The sequence below is a fragment of the Aquarana catesbeiana genome, linkage group LG03, assembly GCF_042186555.1.
Source record: "Aquarana catesbeiana isolate 2022-GZ linkage group LG03, ASM4218655v1, whole genome shotgun sequence".
Taxonomy (NCBI): Eukaryota; Metazoa; Chordata; class Amphibia; order Anura; family Ranidae; genus Aquarana; species Aquarana catesbeiana.
The window spans coordinates 347,907,901-347,928,070 of record NC_133326.1 but is presented as its reverse complement, the minus strand read 5'-3'; the positions used below and the strand labels follow the sequence as shown (position 1 = coordinate 347,928,070).

Below are 20,170 nucleotides of genomic sequence, written 5' to 3'. Positions count from 1 at the left end.
GTAAACAAATGCGATTCTCACAGGCTTTCGAAATGAACTAGAAATAAACACTGCAGGCATTTTGGCACATGGAGGCTTTGTGGCAAAAAATAGGGTACTCCAGGGCTCTGGATAAATGAGAATACTTCCTTGGATCACAATTCTCCATATAACTTTAGAGATAAAAGCCATGTTTGGAAAGCCAGCAAGTATTCCATTGCCACAGAAAAGTGACAGCAGGGAAATGCCACAAAATCGGACAGACACAAACAAGTGAAACAATAGACCAACAAAGTTATGAAAGTGAATGCGACATACCAGAGGTGCCCTACATATGCTACTTATCAGAAGGGTAAACACCATAACAAATGGCAGATACTCTAAGTGATTTAGGGTTTGAACATTTTTTTCTTTAGTTTTGCAGAAACGGACTACAGTTCATTTAATATGGTTTCCTATGGGACACCCCACATCTGCATTTCCCACTGGTGTGTTTATTGGAAAGGGTCAGGAACTTTTTTCGTGCAGCAGGTTGCGTTTTTGGTTCCATAGACTTCCATGGAAACGCAGCAGAAAAGCATACAAAAAAAGTGCTTGCGTTTTTTATGCATTTCTGCTGGTTTCTCCGAAGACAATAGACCCCTACCAAGAACGCAAAACGCATCAAAAAAGCATAGGAAAAAAAATGCAAAAAACACTAGGAAAATGCATCAATTTGAGACAAGACAAGCAGCTACTTTAAGAGACACTGTCACTTTGCCTATTTAGAGCAAACTGACATGAAGGGCGTACCTTCTGGAGGTCAAGTGGTTAAAATTCCTGCAATGCACTGTACATAGATCACCCAGAGGAAAATGTATTTTTTTCCTCAACAAAATTGAAGTTACTCTTCAATATGCCACTGTTCCTTCACGGTTCAATAAAGGACTGAGGTAGGTCCTGCACCAGGCTGTATTGCTTAGCTGGAGTTTAGTATACAAAGAGATCTTGAATTTTGCTCCATTGGAGGGCTGGAGAACAAAGCTGAACAGAATTGGCAGATTAAACAGCTCACATTTACATTTTTTTAATTGTGCATTCGATTGCCCGGTGTTTATCTTTAAAACATAGTAATTTACTAGTAAACACCCATATGTCAGGAAAAAGTCAGCAAGTGACAGAGCAGCAGAGAAACTGGTGACCCTGAGTAGTGTCTGTACCCTGACAACCTGATGCATACTTTAGCTTAGAGCATTGATGAATGTCAGTGTTTGCCTGACAGAGCTGTCATATACGCTCTGCACAGGTCAGTGCTGCAACAAACTTTGGTGTGCGCAAAGATGCAAAGCACTGGGTTAGATTTACTAAAATTGGACAGTGCAAAATCTGGTGCAGCTCTGCACAGCAACAATCAGCTTCCAGGTTTTACTGTCAAAGCTTAAGTTAGAAGCCGATTGACTACCATGCACAGCTGCACCAGATTTTACACCCCAGTTTTGGTAAATCAACCCCAGTGTGTTTTGTGCATCAAAGAGTCAGCTAGTGCTCTGAGTGTATGGCAGCAGTTCATCTGTGCAGAGGGAAGGAGACTCTCAGACCTGGGTTGATGCACATCACTGCTCTAAGCTCATAACATACGTCTAAACTGTCTATGTAGTCAGGGTGTGGTGTATATGCAGTTGGGTCACACTCTGGATATGTTAGCTCTCTCTATATCCTTTGATAAGAACATATTTTAAAAGGGAAAGTATAGTGAATGTATACCAAACACATATTTCAAGTAATTACTGCAGTGTTTAAAAGTAAGTTTTGATCTGACTCATATTTCTACAGGCTCGCTCGTTCAATAATCCATTGTAGTAAATGCCACTGAAATCGAGCTGCCCTAATGTACATACCTTAGAGTGGAAATAAACGCTCTCAAATAACATTTACTATTTTAACCCTAATGCTGCTAGCCTTAGTAAATAGATTGGAAGTTACATTTTATTCACTTGTTACATTTCTTTTTTTTTCTTTCCCCCCCCAGTTGCTTCCTGGTTTCTGGCCTAAGCCATCCCAGTTTTCTGCTTTAATCTGGACGACAGGAGGAGGGGATTTCTCAGCTAAACACACCTTCCTGCCTGCCTGACCTAAGGGGAGATGGATTTCAGGATGCTACATGAATCATCTGCCCTTTCTCAAGATAGCCGCAGCTAGAAATGCTAAGGGTGTTTTTCAAAGATGTTCCTATGCTTTATTTTCTTGAGACATGGATGGATGGATTTGTGAGTTTGAATATTAAAAATAGCATTTTCAGTTTCAAGTCTTCAGATACAGTTTAACACTGGCCAAAGCTTTTTTGACCAGCTTTCTCCTGCACTCCTGGGACTCATTTTCAGCTGACACCAGGCTAGAGGCCACTGTTGGCTGACGTCACTCAAGTTGAGATCCACCCAGAGGCCTGGATTAGCACCTGGCTCAGCATCTTAGCAATCCGCCGAGAGCCTGAGCCAGACCTCCAATGAGCGCTTGAGGGGAGGAGAGCAGGAAGCCTCTGACTTGAGCTCTCAGCTCAGAGTGGAGGGGAAGAACTGAGCGATCAGCTGTCTTTAATCGCTCAGTTCTCACTACACAGATGGCAGAGTAGAGATGCATGCAGTGTAAAGGTTTGTTTTTTTACAATCCCAAACTTCTTTTACAAAAAATCAAGAAACAGGGTTTTTAAAAACAAACACACAGTGGTGAGATGTACCACAATCTATTTTACATGTATAGATGGAAAGCTTTGAGACTTTACTTCTCTGCTAAAGTGAACTGCAATAGTGTAATAAAATGTTATGTTTACAAATTAAAATGTATACAAAATAGTTAGGTTTTTTTTTTTTCTCTATTGTCAAAACGACACTGAAAAACACTGTGCAATATACAAATATGGCACTTACTGGAACAGATAACCAAAGCCTATGGAGTAATTTACGAATATGCTCTGTAAAGAATATTGGGTTGATTTACTGAAACTGGAGAGTGCAAAATCTGGTGCAGCTCTGTATAGAAACCAATCAGCTTCCATCTAGGACACTTCCATCTGGGACACTCATCCAGATTGGCTGAGACACAGCAGCAGCGCCATTGGCTTCTACAGCCGTCAGTCAGCCAATCAGGGGAGAGGGGGCAGGGCCAGGGCCAGGGCTCAGTGTCAGAATGGACACACGGAGTGATGACTCGGCTTGGGTGCCCCCATATTAAGCTGCTTACTGTGGGGTCACTTGATAGGCGGGAGGGGCCAAGAGCAGCAAAGAGGGACCCCAGAAGGGGAGGATCCGGGCGGCTCTGTGCTAAACCAACTGCACATGGGAGGTAAGAATAATAGTTTTTTTTTTTTTTTTAATAAGAAAAAACAAAAGACTTTACAATCACTTTAATTGAACAAGCTGAAGTTAGAAGCCGATTAGCTACCATGCACAGCTGCACCAAATTTTGCACTCTCCAGTTTTAGAAAGTCAACCCCTATGTGTATCGGAGGCAAAAAAAAAACAAACAAAACAAAAAAAAACACCACATCCTACAAAAGGGTCTGGTCTTTTTAAAACAAGTTATCAGAAGCAGTGGTATATAACCAATGAGCATATGCAGTCTACACATATTTACCTTCTTTTGCATGCACCATCATAAAAAATGTAAATCAAATAAATGGACCAACATAATAAATCCATTCTTTAGAAAGCAATTTATTGAGTGCCATTTGTCAGGAATTGAGCAAGTTATAACCTGCTCTAATAAAAAAAGGGGCACTGCAGTGTAAAAAGCAACCTCTGCCAATTTTTTTTTCCGGGGAAATAAAATTTGTTGGAGATCACATTTATCACACTTGTTACTTTCGGAAATGACAGGAACAATTTCCAAAAAAATTGTCAGCACCAGATTCAATCTGTCACGTTAAAAACGATTTGCTGATATAATTTGTGATATTACGATGGAGGGCAGAGAAGGAGTATGCTTTGGTTCGTTCCCCGCTCAATTTAAAATGCTTGTCTTACCATAAACCATATATCCGGTTTACAATTTAATTTCTGTAAAACCCAATAAAGCCATTTTAAAAGCCAAAAAAAAGTGACTCATTCGCATGCAAAAAACACTTTACTAATCTCCAGGACAAGATGGAACATTTGGAAACAAAGCTTAGGGGGTCAAGTATGCTGGGTCATGGCTCGATGTAAGGGACCAATTACTGTCTGTTAAGCTACAGTAAAGACAAATAAACAAAACATTAAAAAAAAAAAAAAATGAATAAGACAAGCACTTTTAACATTTTGCTTAACAAAATCGACCAATAAGTGAAGAGCTGCTGCTGCTATTTCAATCTACGTATGCACTATTTAACACTTTGTAAAATCCGGCAATACTGAGTTTTTAGACCACCCAAACAATAGCATCAATCTGTTGAATATTTCTAACCCATGGGATGATAGGCTTCATAGCAAGCATGGATCTCATGTCTACCAATGTTAAAGTACAATTTCTATTGAAAAAAAAAAAAAACGCAAGCTATGAATGCTATCATGCAAACCCTGTGCTAAAATTATAAATGCCCAATTCACGCTCACCCAAATAATCCACTGCAGGCACAATGTAGAGGGCACCTCACAGGGTCATTAGGATCATATGGTCTGAAGTCTGTGTTGTGCAAATTCACCTCTCCTTCCTGATTTACCACTCACATTCACGCACCAAAACATCCTGGAAATTAGCAGGGCAACAAATTTGTACTGCAACACACTATAGTGCGTTTTCATGCACTGCAGTGCCCTCCACCACATGTGTATTGCCTTAGTACTTTGGGCGCCATTCAAATTGAAAAGCATCAGAAAGCATGTAATGTGCATTGCATTATCGCCTTCGTTACCACAATGCACAAGTCTAAATGAGCTTTCACAGTATAAAGGTGTGCTTGAATCGGATTGCTGGCTTTCAAATTCTTAGCACTGATATTTTGTTTACATCAAGATTTTAGTATGAGAGAGACAAGGGGTCTGCAGTGGGCATGTTCAGGACTTGGCATGGGGCAGGGTCACCGGAGGCCCCGCCCCTTATGATGTCACTGCCCCATGCCGGGCGGTGATGTCATAAGGGGTGGGGCCTCCTGTGACCCCGCCCCATGCCAATATAAGTAGTGACACACCGCGCACCCAGCATTAGAGTATGACAGAGCATCGAGTCAACATCGGAAGAAGAACAGAGGGAGAAGGCAGCGGAGAAGACCCAGAAAAAGAGCGAGAAGCTAGCGGAGAAGACCAGGACAGCGGAGGAGTTAGTGGACAGAGGGAGAAGAACTGGAGAGGGCTAGAAAACATCAACAGAGAGCGAAGACCCGGAGAGCGGAGAAGAACCAGCAGAGGCAGAAGACGTCAGCAGAGGAGGCAGAAGAGCCGGAGAGGGGAGAAGAAATCGAAAGATGACGGAGCTGCCTTAATAAATTACTTTAAAAGTGTAATATGTTTTATTTATTTTTTTTTTTTTTAGGTGAATGGGTTGGGGCACTATGTACCCCATACTCATTCACATAGGGTGGGGGCCAGAATCTGGGGGCCCCCCTTGGTAAAAGGGAGCTTCAAGATTCTGATAAGCCCCCTGCCCGCAGACCCCGACAACCAACAGCCAGGGTTGTTGGGAAGAGGCCCTTGTCCTCATCAACATAGGGACAAGTTGCTTTGAGGTGGGGGGCGCAGGGCCCCTCCTGCCCCAAAAGCACCCACCCTCCCATGTTGAGGGCATGTGGCCTGGTACAGTTCAGGGGGGGGTGACGCTCGCACCCACCCTCCCATGTTGAGGGCATGTGGCCTGGTACAGTTCAGGGGGGGGGGGGGGGGGGTGACGCTCGCTCGTCCCCACCCCTTTCCTGACCTGCCAGGTTGTGTGCTCGGATAAGGATCTGGTATGAATTTTGTAGGGGACCCTATGCCGTTTTTTTGGCGTGGGGGTTCCCCTTAAAATCCATACCAGATCGAAAGGCCTGGTATTCTCTTAGAGGGGGAACCAATGTCAGTTTTTTTGCGTGGAGTTCCCCCTAAAGATTCATACCAGACACAGTGCCTGGTATTGTCGGCTATCAAAGTCAGATCCCTGTTCATTGAAGTCGGACTTCAAGTCGCAGGGAAAAGTCGGATCCAAAGTGGTACGACTGTCGTGTCATACCAGTGTGAACCCGGCCTAAAGGTCCTATTGACATGAAACGTTCACCACATTTTAGGTAACAACCCATGCAATCCATACATACAAAGAAATCATAGGTGCCCCCCCAAAAAAAAAAAAAAAGGTGCTGAAAAGGGGACGGTCCTCCCAAGGTGCCACACATTGCAGGGGTGTCACCCTGGTGCGTCCCGGTCAAAATCCAAAATCCTCGTCACACAAAGCAGCGATTTCCCTGTGTCACGAAACTGAATTGTTCGGCAGGCGTTGTAACAAAGTCCCGCCTCTTGTGATAGACGGCACACTGATCCAATAACCGAAATTGAATCAGTGTGAAGTGTATCAAAAGGAGGCTGGACTTTGTTACTGCGGCAAATCCAGCTCCATGACACAGCGGGAGATCGCTGCTCTGTGTGATCCGGGCACTCGAAGGCTGCATCTGATGGGCAACTGGATTGCAGACTGCATTTTTCTTGAGCTTTTCTTGAACTAAAAAGGTGCCAATAATGGCCAAGAATAAAAAAATCATATTAATTTAAATTTATAGTAAAAAGTCAAATATAATACAATTCTATATAAAAATATAAAAGTAAAAAATAAAATAAATAAAAACTAATTTTTGGTTTCGGTTTTCGGCCAAGTGCATCCTGCATTTTAGGTTTCAGTACTGTAATGCACTCAACCACCATCAAATGGCATCATCCCAAAAACACCATACTAACAGTGAGGTTTGGAGGTGGGAACATCATGGTGTGGGGCTGTTTTTCAACATACAGTACTAGCAAACTTCATGTCATTGAAGGAAGGATGCAGGGAAAAATGTACCAAGATATTCTTGATAAAAATCTGCTGCCATTCACCAGGATGATGAAGATGAAACAGGGATGGACATTTCAGCAAGACACAAAGCCAAGGAAACCCTCAATTGGTTTCAAAGAAAGAAAATAAGGCTGGTAGAATGGCCCAGCCAATCACCTAAATTGAATCCAATAGAAAATCTATGTAAAGAACTAAAGATCAAAAGTTCATAGAAGAGGCTTGTGTGGAAGAATGGGCCAAAATCACACCTTAGCATGCAACTAGTTTCTCCACACAGGAGACATCTTGAAATTGTCATTACCAACATGGATTTTGTACAAAGTATTAAATAAATTTCAGATAGCGCGTTCAATACTTTTCCCCTGTGCAATTCCATTTCATTACACATAACTTCATTTCTGAACGTATTTTGGTTTCCTTGTATGTATGGATTGCATGGGTTGCTACCGACATGGTGAAAATGTCATGTCAATAGCACCTTTGGAAATACATTTACCTAGAAAAATGGTGATGCGTTCAATACCCATTTTACCGTCTCTATGTAATGAATATATTTAGTATACAAGAACCCTGCTCCCTTGTGACATTGTCCCATCATGCCATGGGTGGTGACATCACAAGGGGTGGGGTCTCTGGATGACATCACCAGATGGCCACACCCCACAGCTGTGAAAGAATCGCACAACTGTGAGCTAGTGCTGCGAGATGATGGAGGAAGAAGAACCAGAGGCAGATGAGCCAGAATAATAAGACAGCAGAGGGAGAACTGGAGAGGGGAGAAGACACCACTGGAGGAGGGAGAAGAACCGGAGAGGAAAGAAGACATCGATGGAGAGGGGAGAAGACGCTGGAGCTGTCAAAAACCTGTCAAAAGTGCTGGTTTTATTTCTTTGACACTTTTTTGGGTGAATGGGTAGAATTTTAAAAGGGGGCTTCCAGATTTCAATAAGCCCCCCACCTACAGACCGGCAACCACTGCCCAGGGTTGTCGGGAAGAGGCCCTTGTCCCCATCAACATGGGGACAAGGTGCTTTGGGGTAAAGGGTTGGGGGGACGCAGAGCCCCCACTTGCCCCAAAGCACCCACCCCCCAATGCTGAGGGCATGTGGCCTGGTATGGTCCGGGGGGGCGCTTGCTCATCTCCCCCCCCTTTCCTGACCTGCTGGCATGCTTGGATAAAGGTCTGGTATGGTTTTTGGGGGGACCATACACCATTTTATTTGGCGTTGGTGTTCCCCTTAAAATTCATACCAGAGCAAAGGGTTTGGTATGGTCTTGTGGGGGGGGCAGCAACCTCACGCAGTTATTTTTCTTCATCATTTTGGGGTTCCCCTTCAAGATCCTCAGTGCACCGTTATGATCTGACTTGGATGTGACTTCAAATCAATGGGTTTCCATAGGGAACCATTGATTTTGACATGTCAAAAAAAATGCTCGACATGGCTTGTCAGCGTTATGCCGTGTTTAGCAGCGTCAGACGTTTTTACAGTTGTAACATCTGGTCCTTAGAACATGCTGGCCCTGGGTTTTTTTTTTGCAGCTTAACAATGCCTATGCCACTTACAGCTCCTAAAAGCCTGTGTGCATGAGGCCATAGAACAACATGGCGAGGCGTTTTTAACCACTTGTCGACCACTGTACGCCGATATACGTTGGCACAATGGCAGCGGTGGGCAAATGGGCATACCTGTACGTCCCCTTTAAGAGGCAGGGATAGCATGCATGCGCCCGACCGTTTCTCCCGGCAATCGTGTCACGGAGCCGCAGAAAGGGGAAGTAAACAAGGCATTTCCATGTTCGGCCTTGTGTCATGACAGAGATCACTGCTCCCAGTCTTCGGGAGCAGTGATCGCTGTCATGCGAGGTGGAACCCCCCCCCAGTTAGAATCACTCTCTAGGACACACTTAACCCCTTCATCGCCCCCTAGTGGTTAACCTCTTACCTGCCAGTGTCATTTACACAGTAATGAGTGCATTTTTATAGCACTTATCGCTGTATAAATGACAATGGTCCCAAAATTGTGTCAAAAGCGTCCAATGTGATCGGCATTTTTTTTTTAAATTAAAAAAAAAAAAAAAAAGACGTAAAACTATCCCCTATTTTGTAGACGCTATAACTTTTGTACAAACCAATCAATATACACTTATAGCGATTTTTCTTTCTTTTACCAATAATATGTAGAAGAATACATATCGGCCTAAACTGAGGAAAAAAATATTTTTATATATTTTTGGGGATATTTATTATAGCAAAAAGTAAAAAATATTGCTTTTTTTTTCAAAATTTTTGCTCTTTTTGTTTATAGCGCAAAAAATAAAAGAACTGCAGAGGTGATCAAATGCCACCAAAAGAAAGCTCTATTTGTGGGAAAAAAAAGGACGTCAACTTTGTTTGGGTTCAACATTGCACGACCGCGCAATTGTCAGTTAAAGCGACGCAGTGCAGAATCGCAAAAAGTGCTCTGGTAAAATCTTCCGGGGCTGAAGCGGTTAAGCTGCAAAAAGTCTGATGCTGGTAAAAGCAACTGTAAAAACACACCCTGTGTGCATGAGGCCTAAATTGTTTATATGCTGATCTCCAAATGCAGCATAGCCTACTGTTCCAGCTCTTATTTTTGCATACTGTTATCTTCTCCATGGATTTTGCATATTTCCATGAGTTAGCATTGCTTCCTTCTAGTACTGTTCCCTGCTGCATCTGCATACTGTACATATCCAGGAGGGTTTAGAACACCTCCCTGGAGTGCAATGCCATCCCAACAAGACACACAGATCTAGCAGCATTTGTAACAAAATATTGAGTTATCTATGCTGATAATACACTGTACAGAACACATGTATGCGGTAATGTGTGCGTAAGATAGTGTGTACACACCAAGGTTTAAATGCTGTGTGCCATCATGGTGAATCAGCACTACAACTGGCCACATACTGTATATGAAGCATTTGCATGTGATATGCACATAAATCTCAGAAAAGGGAGCCAAAAAAGTAAATCTCACTTTGTTGACTCAAGCTGGGAATTCAGCCATTCAGAGATTACTGGTGTTCGCCCGGTACCACAAGCCCAATGTTTATGACTGACTGAAGGATATAATCCTCACATTTACAACATACATAATGGTCAGGTATACCAAAGGAAAGTGGGGAGATATCAACACGTGTCATATTTATGATGTGAGGAAGGTATAGGACGTAGGAGTAAAATCTTCAGTAATGTGCATTTGAAATGTAATGACAACCAAAAAACTTTTGGAGCTTTTTGCCATGATAAAACCATGTGGAACAGACAAAAAAAAAAAAAAAAAAAAATACTAAAGTGGAATTATGGCTGAACCGAATATTTGTGACATGTCAGTTTTGTGTTTATGTTCTTGATGGTGGTTGCTACTGGTAAATATGAAAAGGGTTTCACCGAAACATGCACTATTATGAAAAAGATCTTAGCGGATATTATTATATATGGAGCATACATACCGGCCTTGTTTAATGGTAACAAACAGTCATCATGTAGGAAAGTGATACATAGGACACGCTGAGAGCTGTTTTAATTGGTTTTTAGAGGTCTGCTCGTGCTTTTTACAAAAACCCATAACATTTAGGTCTTAAGAAAACTGGTAAATTTGTATATGACCACCCAGTAAGATCCCCCTTTTAAAGGGATATTCTTTGTACAGAGTTGGTAACACCTTAAAGAAGTACAGATGCTTCCCAAAAAAGACATGCATATCTAGCAGAGATTATAACCCCCTTACTGAAATATAGATATTTACTAACAAGGCATACATATACAAGACATACTCTACAGATTTACAATGTGGGTGCTCCCATTTGGTCTATTAAATACACTACTGAAAGGATTTGGTTGTACCTGCTTTATAAGTGCAGATAGAAATCTTTGTCAGAAACACAAAGCTGCCCTGTGCCCTCTGGACACCTCCTGTGTTGCATTAGGCTCGGTTCACACTGGGACGACTTGGGATCCGACTTGTCGCCCCTCAAGTCGCCCCAAGTCGCCCCAGAAAGAGATTCACATGAGAGTGAATGGGAGCGTCTTAAATGACACTACTGAAGTCGCTCCGACTTCAGAGCGTACTCCCTGTACTACTTGGATCCGACTTGGTAAGGCGACCTGTACCATAGAAATCAATGGAAGTCGCCTCCAAGTCGGATCTCTCTGTAAAGTCAAGCGACTTTGCAGGGAAAACCCCTCCCTCCCCCCCCTCCCTCCCAGAGAGCTGATTGGCCACAGGCGAAGTCGCCTGTCATGCAGGCGACTTCAAGTCGCCTTGTAATTTGCTAAAGTCGCGTCGAAGTCGCGTCGAAGTCGCCGTGCAAAGTCGCGTTGAAGTCGTGTTGCCCCAGTGTGAACCGAGCCTGTCTGTCTGGACCTACTAGTTCTCATTTTGGTGTGCGCGCCCTTATATGTCCCATTCGGGGTCGGTCTTTCCCACAAGTTGGAAAACTCGACCATGTTGCCGCCTTGCAGATTTGTTCAGGGGTGGCACCAGCTCTCTCTGCCCAAGTGGCCGCTAATGCTCTTGTTGAGTGTGCAGAAATTCCTGCTGGAGGAGACACACCTGCATGCGAATAAGCCTCTGAAATGGCTAACTTCAGCCACCTTGCTAAAGAGATTTTAGAAGCCTGGCAACCTTTCCTGTTGCCCGAAAATAGCACAAACAGAGAATCTGAACGTCTAAAGAGCTTTGTCCTTTCCAAGTAACATAACAAAACTCTTCTAACATCCAACATGTGAAAACAAGTCTCCTTCTCCCCTACTGGGTTGGGGCGGAAGGTCGGAAGCACAATGTCCTGAACACGATTTTGTACTGAAGCTACCTTTGGTAAGAATTTCTGATCTGTTCTAAGTATAACCCTATCTGGGAAGATAGATAAATAGGGTTCCTTAACTGATAAAGCATTAAGCTCACTGATCCTGCGTGCAGAGACCATGGCAATCAGAAACACAGACTTAAAAGTGAGATATCCGAGTGGCGCTTCTTCCAAAGGTTCAAAAGGACTCCTTGTTAGAGCCTGGAGGACTATCGACAGATCCCATTTTGGAAACAACTTAAGTGGTGCTGGTCTGGATCTCGTAAGGGATCTGAAAAATCTGGTTACCAACGGATCTGAGGCCACCGATTTTTCTAGGAATACTGCTATCGCAGCTACCTGCACCTTCAAGGTACTAACTGCTAGTCCCTTGTCAGCGCCAACCTGTAAAAATTCCAGAATGGAAACAAGACTCCCTGGGTCATGGTCAGATGAATTACACCATGTATTGTAAACCTTCCAGACCTTGGAATAGATATTTCTAGTCTCCCTTTTCCTACTGGATAATAGCGTAGAGATTAACCGGTTGGAAAAACCTTTGCTCCTTAAGAGCTGCTCTTTAGATACCAGGCTGTGAGCGCCAAAGTGGCTACCTCTGGGTGATTTACTGGCCCCTGAAATAGTAAATCGTGCCTGAGGGGCAGATGCCAACAAGGCCTGACCGCCATTTTCAGAACGGTTGAAAACCAAGCCCTTCTTGGCCAAAAAGGCGTGATTAGGATAACCGGTACTGTTTCCCCTTGAATCTTTCTTAATACTAAGGGAATTAACTGGAATGGGGGGAAAGCGTAGCAGAGATGGAATCTCCATGGATACGCCAAGGCATCTGTTCCTAGTGACCCGTCGTGATTGCTTAGGGAAAAAAATTGCGGAACCAAGGCATTCTCCTTTGAGGCGAACAGGTCCACCTCTGGCAGCCCCCACTTCTCGACAATCATGGCGAAAACCTCTGGGTTCAGCGACCATTTTGCTTCCCGAATGGGGTTTCTGCTCAGGAAATCCGCTACCCTGTTCAGGGATCCCCTTAGGTGGACTGCTGATAAAGACAGCAGGTGTCCTTCTGCCCAACGGAGAATGCTCATGGCTAGTACTTGCAGCGATTTGCTCCTTGTACCTCCCTGCCTGTTTATGTAAGCCACGGCCGTGGCATTGTCTGTTAGTATTTGAACATGCTGGGCTCGAAGCCCGTGAGCAAATGACTTCAGAGCCAAGTCGATCGCCTTGAGCTCTCTCCAGTTTGAGGACTTGGTCGCCTCTTTCCTGGACCAGTTTCCCTGAGTGAAACCCTTTTCTAGGTGGGCTCCCCAACCCCAGGAACTGGCATCGGTTGTCAGCCTTTTTCCGATTGGAAAGGCCCAGACCAACCCCTTCGATAGGATATCCTGCCTTTTCCACCACCATAGTGACCTCTTCACTTGGGTTGGAACTCTTACCTCTGAATCTAGGGATTCCAAATTGTGATCCCAAGATCTCAGAAGAAAAGCCTGCAGATGTCTGAAGTGCAGTCTTGCCCACTGAACAGCTGGCATTGACGAAGTCAGAACACCCAGGGCTGACATGACCAACCTTACCATCAGCTGCTGGTTGGTCTGCAAAAAAGACACTGTATCCTGGATTTTTCCTTTCTTCTCTGAAGGAAGAAAAATTCTTTGGCTTACCGAATTTATTATATACCCTAGAAACCGAATCTCCTGAGATGGTTCCAGGGAAGATTTTTGGAGATTTAGGATCCAACCTAGAGACTCCAGATGGCTGCATGCTCTGCTTAAATTGCTCCTCAACTCCTCTCTTGAGGGGGCGAAAAATAGCAGATCGTCTAAGTAAGGAATTACTGCGATTCCCTGAAGACGCAGCGGAGCTAGGGCTTCTGCCATTACCTTGGTAAAAATCCGGGGTGCGGATGATAGCCCGAAGGGGAGGGCTCTGAATTGCAGATGCTGAATTCTGCCTTCCAACCTTACCGCCAACCTGAGAAACCTCTGGGACTGGGATGAGATTGGAATATGCAGGTATGCATCCTTTAGATCCACTGACACCATGAAACAACCTGGAGTCAGAAGATTTCTGGCGGTGAAAATTGAGTCCATCTTGAACCTTCTGTATTTGATGGCTCTGTTTAGTGGCTTTAAATTTAGAATTAAACGAAATCTTCCTGTTGGTTTTTTTACCATGAAGACATGTGAATAGAAACCCTCGTGCCATTCCTCTGGTGGCTCCGGGATTACTACACCCTGTTGCATCAGTTCCTCCAGAGAGGATTTCATGGCCAGGGCCCTTATTGGATCTCGAGGAGCATTTGTTACCAGAAACCTTCTTGGGGGGCTTCTGGAAAACTCGAGAGTATAACCCTGCGAGAGAGTGGTCAGAATAAACTGACTTGTAGTTATCACTGACCACTGCGGAAGAAACTCTCGTAATCTTCCGCCGACCCGCAGAGATGAGTCATAGTGAGTTTTCGGCCTGTGAAGGAGGACGGAAGAGAATTCCGCCTTTGCCCTTCGCCTTTTGCGCGGACCAATTTTTTCTCCTGCCCTGAAACTTATTTTCCTGCTGTTGAGTTTTTTGAGGTCGAAAAAGACGTTTTGGGGTCTGCTTTTTCTTTTTGACCGGAAAGGACTTCTTCTTATCGGCAGTTCTGTCTAGGATATTATCTAGATCAGGGCCAAAAAGAAGGTCACCTGAAAAGGGAATACCACAAAGTTTACTCTTTGAAGCTGTATCACCTGGCCAGGTTTTTAGCCATAAAGCTCTTCTCGCAGCATTTGCTAAAGCTGCAGACCTAGCTGACATTTTGATAGCTTCAGCCGAAGCATCAGCAATATAAGCAACCGCAGAAATCAGGGTAGGAAAGGAATCTAAGATCTCCTGCTTGGGGGAATCTGCCACTATATGAGATCTAAATTGGTTCACCCAGTATTCCAGATTCCTGGCTACACAGGTTGTGGCCATTGCTGGTTTTAAATTGCTCATGATTACTTGAGCAAAAGATCCATACGTTTGTCCATTGGATCCCTTAGAACACCCATGTCTTCAAAAGACAGGTCTGTGGATCTTGAGACCTGTGAAAAGGCCGCATCCAACCTGGGCACCATATTCCACACCGCAGAAGGGTCCTCCTCAAAAGGGAATCGCCTTTTGTGGGCTCTGGAAAAAAAGGGCTTTTTCTCTGGATCTTGCCATTCCTTAGTAATGGCGTCAGAAATGACCGAATGAACCGGAAATGTTCGCCCCTTAGGCTCATTTAACCCTGCATACATGCGGTCATGAAGAGATAACTCCTTCTTTTCCTCACTTAAGCCAAGTGTAACATGGATAGCCTTAAGGAGTCCGTCTACCTCCTCTAGAGAAAGCTTAAATTTGGAAGGAGCCACCTCCGCTTCCTCACCCTCCTCCTCCGAATCTTTAACGGAAGGAGTAGGGGACTGCTCTTCCCTGATAGAGGGGCCTTCAGGCAAAGCTTCTACCATGGGGAAAGAAATAGGACCCTGGGAAGCCTCAGAAGTGGATGGCTGACTAGCAGCTGGATTAACTAAAGAGTCACGAAAAGTCTGAATCGTGGCGTATAGTTCCTTCTTTACAGAGGCCACCAGATCATCACAAACCGAAGCTGATTCCTCCTTAACTAAAGAAGTGATGCATGTACTGCATAAGACTTTTTTCCAATTTTCTCCCATTTTGGCCCTGCAAGAAGGACATCTCTTTTTTGGGTCAGAGCTTTTAGCCTGTGAGAGAAAAAAACAAAAAAGGGAAAAAAACCAGGGGACCTTTTAGTGAGACCCGGTCTCAGCTACACAAGAATCACCCACAGGTGCACTAAGAAGAAACCAGTCAGCCTCTAGTGCCCAGACAGGCCCCTTGCCACTAGGGGGTAAGAAAAAAGAAAAATAGACCAAACCCAGGAAAAGGAAGAAAGGCAGACTTAAACTGCTGCTCCTACCTGAGCTTTACTGGCGCCTGTGCCTGTCCCCACCGCTGCAGACGCTGAGTCCTCCATCTCTGGTGTGCAGCTCCTCACTTGTGGCTTTATAAGCCGCTTCCGGACTCCCATAGTGCATCTGCACCGGACCGGAAGCGGAAGTAGGCGCCAGTTCCTGTCCTCCCTCCTCCCCCCTTGCAACCACGCCGGAAATGACGCTTCTGCTGACCCAGCGACCCCGCCATGTCACTTCCGCCGCGCCTGCCGGCCAAAAAACATGGCGGCGGCGCACGCGCACCGCCGCCCTATGACCGCGCGGATCACCGGGTCTACGGCTCTCTCCGAGCACCAGGAGGGGAAGAGGAGCCCGTTTGCTACCGCTGCCGAGGCTTGGGTAGGCCGGGAGGACAGCGGGTCCCTGAAGGAGGAAAAAAAGAAAGGAAGCCCCGTCTCCCAGGAGCACCTGAGAGAACCTGACTCCCCCTCAAAAGATGTTTCCTCCAGGCCGGAGGAAACACAAAAACTGAGGTATGGTGGGGAGGCGCCTCCCTTTTAAAGTTTGGAGGAAGAAGGTGTTTCCTGTTCCGGTGGGTGGAGTCGCTATCTCTCAGGTGCTGTCCTGAAAGACGCCTTGGGAAAAATGTGTGTGTTGTGAGCCCACAATAAGGAATTAAGAGTGTAATATATTATTTCTAGCAGATAAATTGGTATTTTTCTGTACATAGAGTTTTTTTAAAGGGATACACATAGGTAAATGTGTATGCATTGTAGAGACGTACCGCATACCTTTTTGCCTTGACATGCACTTTAATACCTTGCCCGAGTGCAGATTTTGCTTGAAAGATTTCTTCCTAGTAACCTCTTCATAATCACCAATCTATTCACAAATTTAAGCAGTGTTACACAGAGTGGGCCCAAACCTCCTTTTCTAGGCTCCCTCGCTGGCACTCTCAGCTCCTCCTCCTGTGTATGCCCCCATAGCAAGCGGTTTGCTTTGGAGGCACACCTGCAGGCTCACTTCTGAGCCTGGCTGTGTGCATCCATAGCATGGCTCGCCCCTGCCCTCTGTTTCCTCCTCACAGGATTTGACTGACAGCAGCAGGAGCCAATGACTCCTGCCTCTGTGTCCTGCAAAGAGAGACCACAGACCAGCACTGCTGCAGACAGCACAGCACTGGATCGAGATAGCACTCGATCCAGTATATTAGGGAGGTGTGGGGGGGGGGGGGTAATAAAACTACTGGGACATTATAACCTTAACACAGAAATGCATTAGGGTAAAAAATACCTTGCCTGAAGAACCACTGTAAGGGATAAACACATGCAAAGTCAAAAAGGCACTGCATAGAGCTAGTGGAAGACTAGTTACATATGGTCATTTGTGACCACAAGAACAAAATGATTCTGTATTCACTAAACCTGCATGACCAGATGGCAATAGCTAAATGAATATATCTTAAATTGTTGACTTCAATAACCTGTTACAGAAAAGCATCAATATAAATATTCTACTAAAAATAGTACATTTTATTTAGAAAAAAAAGAAAGAAAAAGCTATTGTGATACGTAGTTTAAAGTTAGAGCTGCAGTTCTAATGAAGGGCTCTTTCACACAGGCGTGGAGGCTTGTTTTTAATGCTTCCTGAACGCCTAGCAAAATCGTTAAAACAGGGAGTGGATGGGAGGTGTTCACACTGCAGTGTTAGCTTGTCCGTTGAGGCAAAAATAACACTTCCTGCAGTTTGGCGGGCATTGACACTTTGCAACTGCATCCATTCACTTATATTGAAATGTACCACAAGCGTGGTGCCTTTAACCACTTGCCACTTTCACCTCCTTTCTGTCCAGGCCAATTTTCAGCTTTAAGTGTTGTCGCAATTTGAATGACAATTGTGGTCATGCAATACTGTACCCAAACTTAATTTTTGGAGACAGAACTTTCTTTTGGTGGTATTTATTTGCCACTGGTTATTTTTATTTCTTGCCAAACAAAAAAAGAGACTGAACATTTTTTCTTTCAAAAAAGGTTTCTTAGTAATCTTTCTCCTTCACTGATGTGCAATGATGAGGTTGCACCGGCGGGCACTACTGATAGGCGGGCAATGACTGGCAGTACTGATGGCCACACTGATCATCAGGACAAGGATGATCAGTGCTCCGATTATCAGTGTAAATATTCCCCCCCACGTGGACTGCAGCTTACAGGCTATCCTCTCCTCACGTGCAGTCAGCGTGAGGAGTGGTCTGCCGATAACCGGCAAATCCTGTTTACACCGATATCAGCTGTGATTTGACACAGCTGGTCACATGGTAAAGAGCTGCTGCGATTGGCTCTTTACTCCAATCTGGGATTAGCTGTGTCCGAAAAAACACAGCGATCACAGGTCACTACCGATGTGCGTCGCAGGGGGCACGTGGGAAGCGCAATTACGGGAGGACGTCAATAGACGCCCTCCTGGCAATGTTCGACCGCACTGTAGCCATCATTCGGCTATAGCACAAAGAGGTTATGATACGTTTGCAAAGAGTTCATTTCCCATTTTTTACCCTTGTACAGGAAAAAAAAAAAAACCCACACACCTCTCAGGGCATTTAGGAGTGTTGCCTGACACATGAACGCCCGTACAACACATCCAAAATACTCATTAATGCTATAAGTACGTTAATGTTTTAAGGCTGCTTTAGGATTCAATGCCTGTCTAAAAGAGCCCGAACAGAGATGAGCTTGGGATCCTCTAAACCAGGGATATGCAATTAGTGGACCTCCAGCTGTTGCAAATCTACAAGTCCCATCATGCCTCTGCCTCTGGGTGTCATGCTTGTGGCTGTCAGAGTCTTGCTTTGCCTCATGGGACTTGTAGTTCTGCAACAGCTGGAGGTCCGCTAATTACATATCCCTGCTCTAAACTAATTTCTAGGCAAACTTTTTTCTTTACTCAAATGAGATGCGGGCGGGATAATTCCTTTCCCACAGTTCATGTGAACTGGGAATGACCGGGAATGACCTGACCCATAGCTCACTGGAGTAAAAAAGAAGGAGTGCATGTTCAGAGTTCAGCTAGGAAGAGTTAGGAGCATGTCTGAGTTAATCTCCACTTCTGAACAGTGTCAAGCACCAGCTTAAAGCTTGGAAAAAAAAAAAAAAAGAGGAAGAAGAAGTGCGACTCTTAAGCACTACTGCCATTTTGCCTCAGTCAGACAACACAAACCTACCATGTGGTAATGTTATACTTGCACCATCAATGATAGCTTGGGCCAGTTCATGGTCATTGCTCTCAAAAGCATGTGCTGCAGCCTTCAAAGCATCCCAAATCTCTTTACGCCCTTCAAATGCCGGTGCAGTATCCCAGAATTCATCCCGTTTACTGCGCAACTGTCCATCAGTCATAGGGTAGTCACTTTTCCATTTAGGCTTGTCTTTCTTCAAGGGTTGATTACGTCCTAAGGCCACTAGAATAGCAAAAAATTAAATTAAAAAAAAAAAAATTACTGGAGTGTAAAATATTGACATATTAAACATACAATAAAGCACAAAAAAGATAACGTTGTCATCCAAAACACAAAGCTTCATAACTCCGAACTGTGGAAAACACTTGTTTACTTTTGCTCATATGGTGCAATGCACTATCTATAAAGCTGACATTTTCCATCTACACTGCGCTTAAGCTTCCCTCTTAGGGCTCTTTCACATGTACGTCAATACCATGTGTTTAAGCAGCATTTATTCAGTATTTTTAATGCCTCATAACCATCCTTTAAATGCCTGCCGTGAATATTACAATAGCAACACAAACTGCTATTCACACAGGAGTTGTAGTGTTTTGTGTTAAAAATTAAGCAGTAGGTCGCTTTAAATGAGGCATTGATGCTCATTATCTGCCTTCATTGATTTCAAAAGGTGATGCTCTGTACCCAGGGCCAGCCCCTACCATGGGTCCCAGTGGGTCCAATGTCCCAGGCTGCAATTTAAGAAGGACGGCAAATTGACACCCACATTTTTTTTTTTTGGTTTTGTGTGCAGGGGTGCTGCTACCACCACACATCAGTCAGGGGTGCCGGAGGTACCCCCTCCTCATTGGCCGGCTGTGTGGGTTAGGGGCAGCCTGAGAAGGAAAGGGGCCTTCCGGACGCGAGAAGCTCCGCATTTTCCCCCGTCTAGGCAGGCAGATGGTGCATCCCAGCAGTCAGCAGGGAGTCCGCAGCCGCCCATTCAGCTCACGAAATGGCCGGGGGCGGAGACTAGAAGTCAGCTGATTCGTGAGACCTGAAGTGTGAGGGGCTGGAGGAGACCCCACTTCTGGATCTTGGCATAGGTGTCACTGCTGCCGCAGACACCACCGAATCAGACAGACACAGCGAGTACCACTGCCACTGACCCCTCCTCCCCCCAGCACTGCCACTGATCCACAGCTCTCCCTACCACCGACACTGATCCCCATCCCTCCCCTACCACTGATACCGATCCCCATCCCTCCCA

The 20,170-nt window shown here is 44.8% G+C and overlaps 1 protein-coding gene across 2 annotated transcripts in view; it reads right to left on the bottom strand.

The window, feature by feature from the left end:
• The window catches only part of UBTD2 (ubiquitin domain containing 2), a 162,898-nt gene that overhangs the window by 56,853 nt on the left and 85,875 nt on the right, over nucleotides 1-20,170 (bottom strand). For both annotated transcript variants that reach the window (XM_073620586.1, XM_073620587.1), the window contains exon 2: nucleotides 18,907-19,143. In XM_073620586.1, coding sequence (XP_073476687.1) covers nucleotides 18,907-19,143 — 237 coding nt within the window. The remainder of the gene's footprint in view (nucleotides 1-18,906; nucleotides 19,144-20,170) is intronic.